The 17577-nt window shown below is 45.5% G+C and overlaps 1 protein-coding gene across 1 annotated transcript in view; it reads left to right on the top strand.

The window, feature by feature from the left end:
• The window catches only part of RBBP8NL (RBBP8 N-terminal like), a 37541-nt gene that overhangs the window by 1084 nt on the left and 18880 nt on the right, over positions 1-17577 (top strand). Inside the window, exons 2-8 of the mRNA XM_063120777.1 lie at positions 1719-1761; positions 2945-3040; positions 5456-5568; positions 9303-9375; positions 13440-13585; positions 14763-14833; positions 16480-16643. Of these exons, the coding sequence (XP_062976847.1) occupies positions 1719-1761; positions 2945-3040; positions 5456-5568; positions 9303-9375; positions 13440-13585; positions 14763-14833; positions 16480-16643 (706 nt within the window). The remainder of the gene's footprint in view (positions 1-1718; positions 1762-2944; positions 3041-5455; positions 5569-9302; positions 9376-13439; positions 13586-14762; positions 14834-16479; positions 16644-17577) is intronic.

The raw sequence follows: 17577 nt of genomic DNA, 5'->3' as shown, positions 1-17577 counted from the left end.
TGCGAGCTTGGTGAATTTAACCATGAAAGGCTTGGTTAAAAAGGCATGTTTTTACTTGGCGCTGGAATAAAGTCAGTGTCGGCACCAATTGGGTCTCCAAGGAGAGGGCATTCCACAGCCAGGTTGCCACCACAGAGAAAGCCCTCTGCCATGTCCTACCATAAGCGTATGTCTTATGTTGGTGGGTTGCAGAGGAGGGCTTCTGCAACAGATCTCAAGTATCGGGCAGGCATATGTAGGGAGAGGTGCTCCCTCAAGTATCGAGGTCCCAAGCCACTTAGGGCTTTAAACATCATTACTAACACCTTGAAATCCGACCGAAGCGAATAGGGTTGTAGATTGTTGTAGATTGTAGATTGTTGTAGATTGCAAGCTGAATATGAGCCAACAGTGTGATATGGCTGCAAGAAAGGCAAATGCTATTTTGGGCTGCATTAATAGAAGTATAGCTTCCAAATCACGTGAGGTCCTGGTTCCTCTCTCTTCGGCCCTGGTTAGGCCTCATCTAGAGTATTGCGTCCAGTTCTGGGCTCCACAATTCAAGAAGGACGCAGACAAGCTGGAGCGTGTCCAGAGGAGGGCAACCAGGATGATCAGGGGTCTGGAAACAAAGCCCTATGAAGAGAGACTGAAAGAACTGGGCATGTTTAGCCTGGAGAAGAGAAGATGGAGGGGAGACATGAGAGCACTCTTCAAATACTTAAAAGGCTGTCACACAGAGGAGGGCCAGCATCGCTTCTCGATCCTCCCAGAGTGCAGGACACGGAATAATGGACTCAAGTTAAAGGAAGCCAGATTCCAGCTGGACATCAGGAAAAACTTCCTGACTGTTAGAGCAGTGCGACAATGGAATCAGTTGCCTGGTGAGGTTGTGGGCTCTCCCACACTAGAGGCCTTCAAGAGGCAGCTGGACATGCATCTGTCGGGGATGCTTTAGGGTGGATTCCTGCATTGAGCAGGGGGTTGGACTCGATGGCCTTGTAGGCCCCTTCCAACTCTGCTATTCTATGATTCTATGATTCTAGGCAGTCAGATAGGCACATTCCTGGTCAAGGGAGCTCCAGATCAGGCAGCTCTGGAGTGAATCCGCTCTGGATTTCAGTAAGAACTCTAAAATTCTTGCATAGCTGCTTTAGACTTCCAACTTGTTCTGACTGAAACACAGAGCAGCCCCATTGACATCGGAGCCGCAAGCCTTAAGCACAAACAAGCCCCTGCTAGATCACACAGGCTACTTTTTCTGCTGCCAACTGCAACGTGGACCGTGACCACAGATGGCGTTTCTGGGTGTGACCATAGTTTGGCAAAAGGAGTTGCTTTAATAAGTCGTTTTGTTCCTGACGTGTACAAACGTGGATGCCATCTAGCCACACCAAGGTGCCCTCCATCTCGCAAATTTTTTTTTAATTGACAGATTTTCTTACGGTCAGCTGGAATTGCGGTGAAAGAGGGTTCTGTTGGTGCTGAAAACTGTGGTTTCAAAAGAGTTGTTTAGTGTGCAGGGGTCCAGACTCCCCCAACCTCTGCTTTATTCTTTGCCACACACCTCCCACGGCAGCCATTTTGTGGAGGTACCCAGGACAGTTTTTCCAATTACCAAATGTGCCTACGGCTGAGAAAAGGCTTGCCTCCCTCTGCTTTAGATGTGTCATTTATCATGTCGCGTGAGGTGAATTACAGATCTTGGATCCTATCTCTATTTTCTTTTACTCTTTCAGGCCTGCAAACAAAATTAAATGAGCTGACCAATGAGAGATGCCGGTGAGTGAAGTAGATCAGGGTTGTGTTTTGTATCCTAGAGTGGCTGGGGCTTACATTGTTTGAGAAAAGGGATGTTGAAGTCTTTGAGCCTGAGAGACGAATTCAGTTTCAGAGAAGCTCTTGGGAGGAAGCTGTCCAGTGGTGGGTGGAGCTAAAGGCAAAATGGGCGTGGCCAAAAATACCAGCATATGTTAGCTTAAAGCTCTTAGGGTCAGTATCTAAGCCTTAGGAGAAGCATTTCAACCTTTTCGACTGGGAAAGAAAAGATGCAAAAGCTACACAACAAAGTCGATGGTTGGGGGGGAATGGGGTGGAGCCAGTGGAAGGGGTGTGGCTATCAGGTGATTGGGACACCTGGAGGACCAGATTTGGCCCATATGCCTGAGGTTCAACACCCCTGATACAGAAAATTCAGGAGTGGTTCACACAAAAAGCCCTCAATACAATTGCCATAGGAGCATAGTGGTTGCCACCTAATTCACAGTCCTTTTTATTATTGTTGTTGTTGTTATTGTGAATTTAATAAAACAGAACAGAAAACAAATCATGGGGGCGGGGTAGTGGAGAACAAATATTACATGCATAGGATACACCATTCATTAAAAAAAGGGAGAGAATTATGCATAGGTTTCAAGAAAAGCAGACCAACTATCCTTGTATTTATCCACTCGCAAGTGGCGTCTATATACCACCCGTGCAAATGTTGATAACGTTGTGACGTCCTCAGTCCATTGCATTATGGGAGGTGAACATTTAACCTTCCAACGTAATAATATCAGTCTTTCAGCTGTCATGAGGGCTCGGAAAATCCTTTTGTGCTGCCTTTGCGTTAACTTCCAAGAAATCCAGTAGGTAGTTTCGGAGGATATGCATTGCACATCCTTCCGTATTAAAGACTGTTTTTCACAGTCCTGATGGAGTTCATGCGAAAGGGAAAGGATTCACTGCTGCCCTGTCTCCTTTGACAGTGGGACACACTTTTTCAGTGCCTACTTCCTCAGCATTTTCTCCAGCACGGATGTCCTGTAAGCCTTCACTTCTCTTAGTTGCCCGTGCACTTAATTGTTTATATGGCAAGCATGGGAAGTGGTGTGTGTGTGTGTGTGTGTGTGTGTGTGTGTGTGTGTGTGTGTGAAAATCCAACAGTCTTCTCATTTTGCTCCTTGTCGTCACCCTGAATTAGAGACGCCCAGCGAATCGAAGAGCTGTTTGCTAAAAACCACCAGCTGCGAGAACAGCAGAAAGTCTTGAAAGAAAACGTGAAAGTGCTGGAAAACAGGTAAACACATTCATGTCTGCTGCAAATTAGTCCCCATCAAGCCTTTTCGGGTTCCCTTCAGTGACCCTGAGTGGAAATGGACTGTTTCATCCATCCCTTATTTATTTATTTATTTATTTATTTATTTATTTATTTATTATATTTTTATTCCACCTTTTTACCTTCAAGGAACCCACGGTGGTGTAGATAATCCTCCTCCTCTCTATTTTATCCTCACAACAACAACCCTGTGAGGTAGGCTGGGCTAAGAGGCTGTGACTGGCCCAAAGTCACCCAGTGAGCTTCCATAGTTGCGTGGGGACTAGAACCCAGATCTTCTGACTCCCAGTCCAAAACTCATAGAACCGTAGAATCATAGGGCCTTCCTAGACGAGGCCTTAGCGCGCCTTCTGTCCCGGCTTCCCTGCTGTGCGTCCAGATGACGCACAGGGGAATCCGGAGAAAGGCCGCGCTGAGGCCTCCTCCAACGCGCCATAAGCGAATTCGCTTATGGCGCGCCTTTTCCCAAGCTCCGGCCTCAGGCTGGAGCTGGGGAACGTCTAGGGACTTCCGCAGCTTTTCGCGGCTCCTCGCTTAGTAGCGCTGTGCCCATCGGCGGGGGGGGGGGCGAAGGCTGGGAGGGTGGGTTCCAGGGTGGGTGGCACGGGGGGAGGGCGGGTGCGAGGCCCATAGAATAGCAGAGTTGGAAGGGGCCTGCAAGGCCATCGAGTCCAACCCCCTGCTCAATGCAGGAATCCACCCTAAAGCATCCCTGGCAGATGGTTGTCCAGCTGCCTCTTGAAGGCCTCTAGTGTGGGAGAGCCCACAACCTCCCTAGGTAACTGATTCCATTGTCGTACTGCTATACCACACTGGCCCATCATAGTTTTCCCATCAGGCTTCCCACCCTTACTCACAATGCAGCCCTCACCCGCGACGTAGGGGCCAGCTTATTCCTGACTTTACAACTGGATTGACAGCCATGCGTCAAAGACTGCAGTGACGGCCGTGCGACAAAGACGAGCTTAGCCATCAGTCTTGACTCTCCAGCCCCATCCCAGGCAGGCCACGAATACAGCCAGGATCAAGGGTAGGCATGGTTGAGCTGTTGCCAAGGGTCCTCACCTCAGCAGAAGCCCACTGAGAAAAGTTCCCTGGAGTCGATCCTCCTCTTCACTGTTTTAACCTGTTTGTTCGTCTGCCTCTCGCTCTGGCTCAGACGACAGTGTTGGGGAGAAGGAGGAGCAGTAGGTGCCATTGCATATTTACTCACTGGCTCTTTGGCTCTCAAGCAAGCAAGTAGTAGCAATCAGGAGGAGGAGGAGGAGGAGGAGGAGGAGGAGGAGGAGAAGCTGGTAACAATAGTGATGAAAAGGTAGACTCACCGGGGAGGGGGCCCATTGAGAGTGTTGCCCACGGGCCCTCAAAAACCTGAAGCCATGATGAGTCCCATAGGTGTGCACAAGGGGATCTCCTTGGTGAGATCATGGAAGGCAAACCAATCGGAACCCTGTGCAGGCAGCTTCCGCTTCAAACATGCAGAACCTGTTTCTTACCATTGAGTTAAAAAGCAGTGCCTGCAACAAAATGGTGCAGCGCAGAGAGTCGCTGTTCAGGATTCCAGTCACTCCATTCCGTTTCCCTTCCCCTCTCCTGTTTTCCCATTTCTCATTTCTTTCCCTAGCAGTCTGTAAGTATTCCTCAGACACTGAGCACCCTCAGTATTCAGTGGGCTGTGTTGGGGGTGGGGGGAGGTTTGGGAGGGTTTTTTGCCCTAAAGATGTTTTTGTACTCATATAAACTCAGGGTTCCCCCAAAATTGCCAGTACTTCCCTGTCATTTGTAGATTTTGCTGTTTTGGCTACATAAGCAAAGGCACTCACAACTTGGACACTACGTTCATCATCTAAGGTCCTTCTCTGGGTGCCTACTCCGAGGTAAGCTCGGAGGACGGCAACAAGGGAGAGGGCCTTTTCTGTGGTGGCCCCCCAATTCTGGAATGATCTCTACAACGAGCCCGCCTGGCGCCAACGTTGCTATCTTTTTGGTGCCATGTTAAAACTTTTCTCTTTTCCCAGGCATTTAGCAATATGTGATGAGCTTTACTGATCCTAGATGTGTTTTTAAAGCTGAGTTGTTTTAAAAGTATGTTTCTGTGTATGCTATGTTTTTCTAGTTTTATATTTTTTTATATTGTTTTTAAGTGATTTAATTTTACGTAAACAGCCCAGAGAGCTTCGGCTATGGGGCGGTATACAAATGTAAATAATAATAATAATAATAATAATAATAATAATAATAATAATAATAATAACAACAACAACAACAACAATAGTAATAAGAACAATAAATAAATAGAGGGAGTGATGCAGTGAAGGTGTGTCCAAGTGGCCTCCCTGTTCTAAGAATATCCCATCTCCCTTTATTACTCCTAAGATTGCGAGCCGGTCTCTGTGACAGATGCCAAGTCACCCAAGAACTGGCAAAGAAGAAGCAACAAGAGTTTGGAAAGGCCCATTTCCAGAGTCTTCAGCACATCTTCATTCTCAGTAAGTAAATGCAGCAGGAAAGTGGAGTCCTCTCAAGTTTGCTGTGCTCAGAGGATGGTGAGTGAGAGGACAGTAGTGGACACAGCCAGAAGAGACAGACTGGTTTCACACAACCCGCCAACCCACACTCAGTGGTTGACTGTGGGCTATTGTTGAAGCATGGGTTGTTTGTTGAACCATGGGTTCAACATGTTCTCTGATCCTACAACATTTTCTACAGGGTGATTTGTTTGCACAGCATAATTAACAAGCCATACAGGCTGGGGCAGGCTGGGAGATGCATTTTTCCCTGTCTAAACAGGCGTAGGATTGTGCCCTGAATTGTTTAAAATTTTGTATGTTAGAGATTTTTTATTATGTTTTTGTGCAGAGTGGGTTTCCTCCTCCCTGAAATTTGGAGCAGCGCTCCAATGAGGTGATTCCCCACCCTGATTTTCGAGGCGGCTCTGTCTCCACGCACCATCAGATTACCTGGTGGAAAACCACTCCATTTTTGGAGAGCCGCTCTATTAATGTCAATAGGAATTAACAAAAATGCATACATCTCCATCAGTTTTAAAGATAAAGAGATGAAACTTAGCACCCTGGTAGCTCTTAAGTAGGGCTTTAGCAATGCCAAGTTTAAAGCAGATCCCTTCATCCCTTAATTTTTAGGATTATTTTTTTAAAAAAATCCCCCGTCACCTCCCCCCTAAATACATACTTTGCTGACGCATGGTTGTGCATCTTCAGTTTATAAAAATAGAGATCTGCTTCAGTTTATAAAAATGGAGATCTCTTCCCTTACCATTTGCTCTAATGGGGTGAAATGGGGGGTGCTCTCCCTATGAGAGGTCAGACAAGAACAAACATAAATATAATACCTTCATTTTTAATATATTTTTCAAAGCATATAAACTTGATTCCTGCCTTCAAAACAGGAGATATACTAGTATTAGCAAACTTTTCTCTCATTACCCCTTCGTCTCTTGACTTTACGCCCAGCCAAGTTGTGTCCATACGTGCAGTGCACAGATCAGCCTTTGGCACAAGATCCTTTTCCGTATCCTAATATTGGCTTCTATGGATCTACACTGCCTGCCAGTCATCATCACTTCCTGGGACAACTCATTTACATGGAATGGTTTTCATTATTTTCATGATGTGAGCTATTTTTCCTCAATCCTTCCTTTCAGCCAACATCAATAGTATATATGGGCAGTGGAACTTGGACTCTTTCTTGTTCCATGAGCTAGCAAATGAATGAGTTCCAGGGCAGGGGAAATTGGGTTATATCATTTGCAATCCCTCCCTCTAAGCACTGTGATTGGATGGGGGGGACAGGGAGGAGACTGTGACTATTGGTTAGCCACAGATGTCAATCTCAAAAATCCCCTCCTTCACCCCTGAGCATCTTCCTAATATGGAAGTTCAATTAGCCATCCATCAACATGAAACATGCCCTCACGACACCTAAAAAACCTTTGGACCTACGGATCCATTCGGGGCTCCGAACAATCTTCTAACTGCACCATGGGTTTCCGACAGTTTTAAAACCACCCCCTAACCTCACCGCGAGTTTGGAGATTTGTCGGAGGTTCAGAAGATCCCCAGATTTTCGGTGCAAAGCGCACACAACCCATAGTATCTTGCATTACGATGGGTATTTTTGTGAAGCACCCACAGCGCTTTGGCTTTTGGGTGGAAATGAAATGAAACGACTAAATAAACCACATAAAATTGTGTGGGGACGTGGTCTTGAATGGCTTGCTGATTTATTTATTTATTTATTTGTTACATTTTTATACCGCCCAATAGCCGAAGCTCTCTGGGCGGTTCACAAAAATTAAAACCATGAAGAACATGATAAAACAAACAACCATTTAAAAACACGAACACAAAATACAATATAAAAAGCACAACCAGGATTAAAACCACACAGCAAAAATTGATGTAGGTTGCAATATGGAATTAAAACAGTGAAGTTTAAATTTAAGTTAAATTAAGTGTTAAAACACTGCGAAAATAAAAAGGTCTTTAGCAAAGTGAATTAAGACCATTTGCTTTGCTAAAGACCTTCTCCTGGTGGAGTTCACAATGGATAGAACTGGTTTGTTGAAGTGGCTGCATGCAGTTTTTTGGACTCTCCTTGAGGGTGTGGCTGATGGAGAGTGTCATGATGAGCACCTGCACCTGAAAACTGACCACTCCACCCCTTGGCAATGGCCTGGGCAAACGGATGCCATGGTGCACAGGCCTATAGGCTCATCTAGCAGCTGTGCTTGCAGGTGCAACGGTTTCTTCTTCATGCAGGGATGCTACTGTAACCAGGTATGCTGATGCCTCAGCATCACTAGAGGGCGCTAGACTAATGTTCTCCTTCTGTGCAGATAACGTTACGCAGGAAACGTGAACGTTTTCTGCACTGCTTAAGCGGAGCAGTTGGAAGATTATTTCAGGGGGCGGCTGTAGCAAGACCAGCTAAAATAGTGGGGGCTGGTGGTTCCGATGTCAATGGGGTGGCGATTCCTCTCCGGGTCTCAGTCAGAACCAGTCAGAACTCTTAAAAGAGCTAGATAGATGGTTTAAGAGTTCTCAATGGTTCTGGATGAAACCCAGAGTGGATCAGCCGCCCCACTGACATCGGAGCCACCAGCCTCCACTGAGCTGAAAGAGCAAGGGACTGGCTAGGACTCTTATAAGGGCAAGAAGGAGAAATGGTGAGAGAATCAGGAGCAAATATGAAAATATGTGAGCAGGTTATAATAATACTTGATGATGACGATGACAGTAAAGAAGAAGCACTTTTATAACACCACAGAACATCCTTCCCCAACCTGGTGCCCTTCAGACGTACTGGACTTTTAAGTCCCATCATTTCCAGCATGACCAACACGAAGCACCAGTTTGGGAGGAAACTGCCGAAGTGCTGTGCAGATTTTATCTCCGCGATCCTGGTAAACGATGCTTCCAGAAGCTCAGAGTCGCAAGCGTGGGGTGGGCCTTATTTTAGCTTCACAGCAACTCTCTGACGTACATTAGGCTGAGTCAAAAGGATTGTCTCTGTTGTTGTTGTTACATTTCTATACTGCCCCATAGCTGAAGCTCTCTGGGCAGTTTACAAGATTAAGGTCACCCAGTAAGGATAAAATGGAGAGGAGGAGGAGGATCATGTAAGCCACCTTTGATCCTTGCAAGAGGGGGGAAAGGCATGATATAAATGTAATAAATAAAAGTAGTTCTATGGCTGAATAGGAACGTTAAGCCAGCTGTCCCTGGTCCAGATCCTCCACCTTATCTCAGCCTTTCCCAACCTCCCCACCCCAATATTCTTGGACTAGAACTCCCATAAACCCTAGCCAGCATGGCCAATGGTCAGGGATGTGGGTTGTAGTCCAACAACATCTGCCGACCCAAGATTAGCAAAGGCTGCACTACAGCCTGGATCTCTGCCACAGATCCATTTTATGTCCTTGGGCTTATTGCTGCCTCTCAGCTTTCTTTCCCCTCAGTCAAACAGGAGCAGAAGTGACCCACCCTGCAGGGGTGTTGTGAAGGGGCGCAGTGCTGGGCCAGTTTAAAAAGATGCAATGTAAATTGCTGTGAGGAATATCCAGATGTGCCAGCTGGAACTCTTTTGAACTTGCTTTCCTCGAGGGATTGCCGGGTTCTGCTCTGGTTTGTGAAACATCCGATTCCTCTTATTGGTATCAGCCCCACCTAACCCAGAATTCTTTTTCGTATCTCCATTACAGCTAATGAAATGAATAAACTGAGGGAAGAGAACAAGAGCTTGAAAGAAGACCTGAAGAGGCTTTCGAGCACAGAGTAAGTTCTCCTCACTTTTGTTGATCGCTTGGCGTTTTGGATTCCCAGTGGTCAAATCCAATATGAAAACAGCCGGTTGGCCAGCATGGAGCACCTTCACCTGGGGGCTGTAGTGCTTCTCATGAGAAGCACAGGAAATCCCTCATCATAAGGCAGCTGATGCCCTTCAGAATCACCATATCATAGAATAGCAGGGTTGGAAGGGGCCTACAAGGCCTTCCAGTCCAACCCCCTGCTCAATGCAGGAATCCACCCTAAAGCATCCCTGACAGATGCTTGTCCAGCTGCCTCTTGAATGACTCTAGTGTGGGAGAGCCCACAACTTCCCTAGGTAACTGATTCCACCGTCGCACTGCTCTAACAGTCAGGAAGTTTTTCCTGATGTCCAGCTGGAATCCGACTTCCTTTAACTTGAGCCCGTTATTCCGTGTCCTGCACTCTGGGAGGATCGAGAAGAGATCCTGGCCCTCCTCTGTGTGACAACCTTTTAAGTATTTGAAGAGTGCTATCATGTCTCCCCTCAATCTTCTCTTCTCCAGGTTAAACATGCCCAGTTCTTTCAGTCTCTTTTCATAGGGCTTTGTTTCCAGACCCCTGATCATCCTGGTTGCCCTCCTCTGAACACGCTCCAGCTTGTCTTCATCCTTCTTGAATTGTGGAGCCCAGAACTGGACGCAATACTCTAGATGAGGCCTAACCAGGGCCGAATAGAGAGGAACCAGTACCTCATGTGATTTGGAAGCTATTGGACTGCAACTCCTATAATTTCCAGATAGCATAGCTTCTTTATACAGAATCATATCTAGAGACAACAGCCCCCCCCCCCTCAAATAACTACACTTCGGCATGGCCTTTATTAGGACCACCTGGAACTGCACAGAAAGGTGCAAGCTTTTGAGTCCTGCAGAACTCTTCATCAGGCTAGGAGGTCCAAAAAGCAGGGGATGGAGAAGAAACAGCCAAAATCTGCTCAGGTGTTGTAGCCATGGGTTCTACTGTACAGACAGGCCAGTCTCAAAATGGAGATTCATTTATTTATAGTATTTACAATATTTATATACCGCTCCCTGTTGAAGAATTTCGGAGTGGTGGACAAACAGAATAAAAGAATAAAACCAGAATAAAAATACATTAAAAGTACATTTTTAAAAGAAACCTACCACAGTTTAATTCATTCCCATGTGCAGCGGGAGTGAATTAGGCAGTGGTAAGTATTGAATGAACCAGGGAGTTCACAGCAAGATCAGTTGAGAGTTTTTGATTCTTCAGGATCGTATCTTGGCCTGTCTTGCGGATGTTTCTGCCTGGATGCTGCGACGCCGACTGAAACTTAACATGGCAAAAACAGAATTGCTAGTTTGTCCTCCTAAATCTCTTCCTTCTCCTTCATTCTCTATCACCATTAATAACGTTACGCTCCATCCTAGGATCATAGAATAGCAGAGTTGGAAGGGGCCTACATGGCCATCGAGTCCAACCCCCTGCTCAATGCAGGAATCCACCCTAAAGCATCCCTGATAAATGGTTGTCCAGCTGCCTCTTGAAGGCCTCTAGTGTGGGAGAGCCTTCCTGTTGAGGAAGCTCGTAGCCTTGGTTTTATTTTTAATTCTTCACTTTCCTTTTCGTCACATATCGAGGCTGTAGCTAAGTCTTGCCGTTTTTTTCTTGTACAACATCACTAGAATTCAACCGTTCTTATCAGTCTCTTCCGCCAAGACCCTTGTTCATGCTTTGGTTATTTGTAGCCTGGATTATTGTAATCTTTTGTTGACCGGTCTTCCTTCTTCTCATTTGTCTCCACTGGTCTGCATTCACCATTCGGCGGCTAGGATTATTTTCTTGGCTCGTCGTTTTGATCATGTCACCCCGCTTTTAAAATCCCTCCACTGGCTTCCTATCTCTTATAGAATCCATCACAAGCTTCTTCTTCTTACTTTTAAAGCCTGTCATGCTCTGGCTCCTCCCTACCTTTCGTGCCTTCTTTCACTTCATCGCCCTGCTCGTGCCCTCCGCTCCAATAACACCGTGTCTCTTACCTGCCCAAGAGTTTCCACATCTCTCGCTCGTCTTCGCCTGTTCTCGCTCGCTGCCCCCTATGCCTGGAATTCTCTTCCAGTGCATTTGCGGACCACGACGTCAATTTCTGTTTTTAAATCTCACTTGAAAACATTTCTTTTCTCGAAAGCTTTTTAACCGTAGCGTGGTCATACTAGTCTATATTTAGTTTTAATGTCCCCTACCCCTATTGGTTTTTCCCCTCCCTCCCCTGTCTGTTACGGTGATTTTAGATTGTAAGCCATATGGCAGATTGTCTTGTTTTGTTTTATTCTATACAGCGCCATGAAAACTGACGGCGCTTTATAAATAAATATTAATAATAATCATATTAATAACTTTCTGCACACATCATTTCAAGAGAAAGGCATTTCTGGCTCCCCTGAAAGAAATCGAGTTCTCAGGAAGGTAGCAAAGCCTATGACGGAGATGTACCACTTCATACTGATGATAGGAGCTCACATAACTGAGTGCTCCTACTTTAAAAAAAGGGGGGGAGAAAGAAATGACCGCCCATAGAAAACTAGCAGGTCAGGGAGTTTTCCATTGGAGGGATTTATTTATTTTTACTGTGGGTTTAATGTGAGCAAATGCAATTGCATGTACTTGGGTTGGAGATGAGGATCAAGGTGTTGTCCTACAGAACCATTAACTTACCACCAGGCAGTCTTCACAAAAGACTTCCGTCAAGTGCATTAGAGTTAATTGAGCAGCACTAAGGAGCACTGAAGTGCATTTTGTGGGGGATATCTACTGCTGACAGTAACTTTACTGCTAGTGGGTGGAGCTGTCACTTTACTTAAATGCATTAGAATAGCAACCCTAGGGGTGAGGAGACGAGTTGGCCAATGGCCCATGCTTGCTCTGTGGTTGATCTGATCACAGTCCTCTCTCAGGCCCATATGATGCTAGCGGAGAAGAAAATTGCCACTGTGGGGACTTTGGGCTGGTCCAGCACAACTCTTCTTATGTTTGTCACATGCCCATATATTAAGATCTTTAAGATCTTCCACTAAGGTCCTTCTCCGGGTGTCCCCACCATTGCGGAGAAATGGGCATCTACTAGAGATGGGGCCTCTTCAGTGATGGCACCCCAATTGTGGAAGACTCTTCTGGTGTCTTCATTACTCCCAAATAAATCAGGGCTGCAGAACTACTTTCAGCCCGAAGGCCAAATTCTATTTGGGAGAAACTCTCAGACGGCTGCATTCCAGACAGCTTGATGGGGACTCCTGGACAGCCAGATTTGACCCCAGGTCTGAGGTCCTAAACTAAACACTAGTTTACTTACCTGTAATTTGAGCAGCGTTTACTTTTCAGTGGTCTTCGTTCATGATTTACCTGCTGTTTTACTAACTGCTATTTCTGGTTTATTGTTGTTTTGCTGTAATTGAGAGGGTAGTTTTGTTTCTTTGTTTTAAATTATCTGTTGCAAGCTGCCGGTGAGGGGACAGGACGGGATGACAAGATGAATGGAAAAGTAGAATATACTTCCTAAATGGTAATAGGATTTCAGCCTTTGCAGCTCACTCAAAGGAGCATTCAAGGCTTCTCTAAATGAGTGATTTATTGCATGCTCATGATTGGCTACTTGCGGAAGTTTGAGGGTCCATTACACAACTGTCAACGTCCAGGACATCTCCCCGATAATCTCGCTTTTAAAAAGATAGGCGATAATGTAGTACTTAAAATTATCGCTGGGATATGGTGGGATCTCCCCGGTGTATAAAATCAGCACTCGTTACAATTCCACCACTAGAAGGCGATGTTTCATTAAAGCCAATGGAGCCTTGCCGAGACGGGAAGTTTTCAATTCAGAATTATGCAGTCGCGTGTAAAGCAGTGCATCGTAAACGTGGAAAGACTGTAGAAGACAAAAGACCCCAGTAAGGCTGGGGGATTTTTCCTACATGTAGAGAAGCTCTTTGGCAGTTGTTTACATTTTCTTCCCCCACCCCCCACCCCTAATTTCTTCCTTCCGTTCATTCATTTCCTTTGTGTTGCAACAGGGAAAGGCCAAAGTCTCTAAAAGGACTGCCTAGAGAAGGGAGCTCTACCCCTAACTCACCGCTGCCCTTGCTGTCCACGCGGAGCAGGAAACCCAGCACCGAGAAGCAGAAGCAGGAAGCAGAAGACGAGTATCGGGAATCTCTCGGTCGGTCGTTGGGAGGAGGCGAGTTCTTCTAGGGCTGAGCCCAGTTTGCTCTACAGTCATTTCGATATCAGGAGGACAATTCAGCCCATCAGAACCTCCATGCAGTGGAGGCTGGTGGGTCCCGTTGCCAGTGGGGCGGTGAATCCGTTCTGGGTTTCAGTCAGATCCAGTCAGGATTCCGAAGGAACTATCCAAGGTTGGATAGCTCCTTTGAAGTTCTGAGTGGTCCTGACTGAAACCCGGAACGGATTCACCGCCCCACAGGCATCAGAACCCACCAGCCTCCACTACCTCCATGTCCATGGGAAGACTCCCCCTTACCTATAACTCATGATGGCAGAGAAGTCAATTTGGTTTCTTTTTTTAATAAGAACTTACCCAGATTTTGCCAAGTTCTTTTTAAACAGGACAACTGTAATTAACTGAATGTGGGAAAAGCCGTTAACTGGTTTGTCCATCCAGGCCCAGGCTTTTGAGTCTGGCTTTGAATCCCTGTGTTTGTTCATGAGGCTGAATTTGGGTTGCCAGCTTTTTTTTCCTGGCCGGCTTCTCGTTTTTAACAGCGACATAGCAGGCAAGTACATCACGATCCTCTCCACGCCTATCAATTTTGGCTGGTGCCAATGGGTGCGAATTTAATTTTGGTTCGTTTTTATTTTGATACGAAGATATCAACATTCACAAATTTGTTCATAAAGGGCACGGAAATAATGTGAGATTTTTAAAAAATTGAATGTGGGAGACAACCAAATAAGTTTCTATCCCTTTCTATCCCTGTCTAATTCGAAATCCTCTTTAAGGTGTTTTCCACTAGGATCAATATGGGCTTCACCATGACAACTATTTCTTGAAGGGACCTAAGCAGGGTGGTCATGTGACCTACTCTGCAGAGGACAGTCCTCTATTTAAAGGATTGTCCAGAACACAATTTTGCTTTAAAACAAGGCTTTAACTAGAAAATCTGGGGAAAGGGGGGGGGGGGGTTGCCACCCCTACCCTGCCAAATGTTGACAGCAAATTCAGCAGAGATGGAAAAGTTGTAAAAAGAAGGCTGGGGGGTGGGGCTGTCTGTAGTCCACCCATGCCTTGGAGCATGACATTTAAAATATCTAAACATGCTTAACCTTTAGTAAGTGACAGGGGTGTCTATCTCTCCTTCTTCTAGATCAGTCTCCAGGACAGAGTAGTTCTCCGGGTACCAGGTTCTCCCCTACCATTATTTTCCAGAATGAACATGCTCTTGAGATGGTAAGCATTTCCATGGCTAGTCGATCCTGATCTACCCTTCCTCATCAAATCTGATGCTTAACCTTACGCTGAGAGCTCTTCTGATATATGCAATTACACTTAGGCCTTTTCTACACCAGCCCAAAAATCCGGGCTGGTCACAGCTGAGCCCCTGTGCTTTCAGATGACGCACAGGGACTCCCGGGTGAAAGGAGGGACTAGGGCCAGATCTACACTAGTCTTATAATGTTGCTAGTGTCCATTTCTAACATGGTTCTCTGTAGCGGTTCTCTGTATCACGGGGCACACTAGCGTTACTTACGTTTAGCTGCAACGGTACTTCAGGGCACACTGTTAAATCCTTTCCATTCTTCCTCTTTTCTGAAAGTAAGCAGAGCTGCTTGGTTTGCTCCGCCCACTTCCTGCCTCGTTCCTAGCCAGCAGTCCAGGGCAATAGTCATAAGCACACACAAATTTCCTCCCAAAACTTCTTAATATAAGTCCCAGGGAATAGCCTGAATGCATGGAAGCTAGCCATTTTGCTGAAGTTAACAAGGTCTGGGTCTGGTCAGGGTTTGGATGGGTGACCACGTTGAAAAGTTTTAGCAGCACAGAAGGGGAGGCCTGTTTTTGGCAGCCCCAGCTGTTGAGATTATTTCAAATACACCATTTAAGCCCCGCTGGTTAGAGTTTGGGACTGGGAGCAGAGACCCATGTTAATTTTCCTGCACGGAGCTACAGCGATCCTTTGCTTACCAGGAAGTGATTTGAGAGCTCCTCAGCTCCTTTGCAGAGGGGGGAAATGTTTAAAAAAAATCATAAAAAAATCAACGGATGACCCAATTCAATTCAAATTTGGTATGCTTAAAGCTCTCCCTAATATCTATTACTGTGCCGATTTTGGTGTCTTTATCTTTAAAGCTTACGCAGATGTAAGCATTTGTTTTAAATCCTGCTCCTGCGCCCACAGCAGCGGCTCGGAATTAGGGCGAATCTTTTGCAAAAGGAGCACAATTAAGGCAGGATGCATGGGAGTACTTCACAATAAAAGCAGATCCTAAGGTGGAAAACTTCTGAGTCCTTTGCATGCAATTGTCAGTGATTGCACAGTATAACGCTGGTGTGATAAAGCTCCAACTGCTGTAGCAGATAAGATAGCAAACGGGGCGAAGGAAGGAGAACAGGAAGTGGGCAGAGCAAACCCAGCAGCTCTGCTACTCTCAGAGAAGAGGAAGAGGAAAATTACCGGTAGAACGAGGCACATGCATCAGTAGCAGCGCTACAACTAAGCAACAAGCAAGGGGACAACGAAATAGAACCAGTAAGTACAACTCATTTACAACGTTAGAGATACAGGGTCATGTGACGCTGTGCGTCACAGTAACCCATTTAAAATGTTAGAATAACAACAGTGTAGATTCCCACTAGGACGGGTTTTCTCAGGGATAAGTATTCTAAGTGCCTGCTCAAAGAATTGGGGTGTAAGTGTGCAACAATAAGTAGGAGTGTACAACAATAAGTAGGAGTGTAATCCTGGACACAGTCCCTTGGGAAGTTGGAGCAACCTTCACCACTTCCCTCAGGCTGCTCTTTATTTTGTCCGCCCAGACAATGTAAACATGAAATAACCAAGCACTCCCCTCTTCCGGTCTCTCTTCTGTGGTTAGAGTTCTCAGAGGATAGCAAACCAGTTGCATGGAACAATCGCCTTAATGAGGCCTGGCTCAAGATCCTGCTCTCAGGAAAGAGAGGGCCCAGGAAATGCCACCCCACCCCCTGCAAGCAAAACTCCGCCATCCCCTCTGCCTGAGCGAAGCCCCGGCTTTGAAGCGTAAGTAAAAATTCAAAGACAGCCTTGCTGGCTTGCGCAATAGGCGCATCTGGAATTAGTCAAATGTAGGGTTCCATATTTTGGAAACCAAAAAGGAGGACAACATGGTCGCCCCCAAGGGGGCGTGTCCAGTACCAAGGGGGCGTGCCCACCTGAACATAGCCTTGGTCACATGTCTGATTTTACAGCACACATTTAAGACAAATCTGTTCTACATAACATCCTAATGTTAAAATCACTGAAATAAAGAACAAGTGAGAGATTCAATGTATCTGAAATTAACTTCACTCACTCCTACTTTTGTAGGTTTTGCTGTACTTTGAAGCTTTTGCTATACTCTGTGTGTTACATTCTCCCCTTCCCTCAAATATCTTTTCTGACTGTATCTTCACTCATTGCAAGCTGCTATTGTTGTTAACAGGGTTTGCTACTGGCCCCAGATCTGTTTCAAATTTGGTGTGGCTAAAGCGCTACCTAAATCCTATCATGGTACAAAGTTTCATCACTTTATCTTTAAAAATGATGATTTTAAAAATAATAATTTTAAAACCTCAATTTTTAAAAAAATCCTAAAAAATCAATGGATGAACAGATTTGTTTCAAATTTGGTGTGGCTAAAGCTCTACCTAAATCCTTTCATGGTGCAAAGTTTCATCTCTTTACCTTTAAAAATGACGATTTAAAAAATAATAATTTTAAAACCTCAATTTTTAAAAAATTCCAAAAAAATCAATGGATGAACGGATCTGTTTCAAATTTGGTATGACTAAAGCCCTTCCTAAGAGCTACCATTGTACCAAGTTTCATGTCTTTATCTTAAAAAATGACGGAGTTATAAGCATTTTTGTTAATTCCCATTAGAGCTGCTCTTTGAAAAAAATCCGGATTTCCCCTCCTCCACCCAGATTTGCCATCAAAACCCCGGACAAATCCA

This window comes from Elgaria multicarinata, chromosome 1 (genome assembly GCF_023053635.1).
Source record: "Elgaria multicarinata webbii isolate HBS135686 ecotype San Diego chromosome 1, rElgMul1.1.pri, whole genome shotgun sequence".
Taxonomy (NCBI): domain Eukaryota; kingdom Metazoa; phylum Chordata; class Lepidosauria; order Squamata; family Anguidae; genus Elgaria; species Elgaria multicarinata.
The sequence above is the reverse complement of the archived record's forward strand: the minus strand, read 5'-3'. Positions and strand labels throughout refer to the sequence as shown.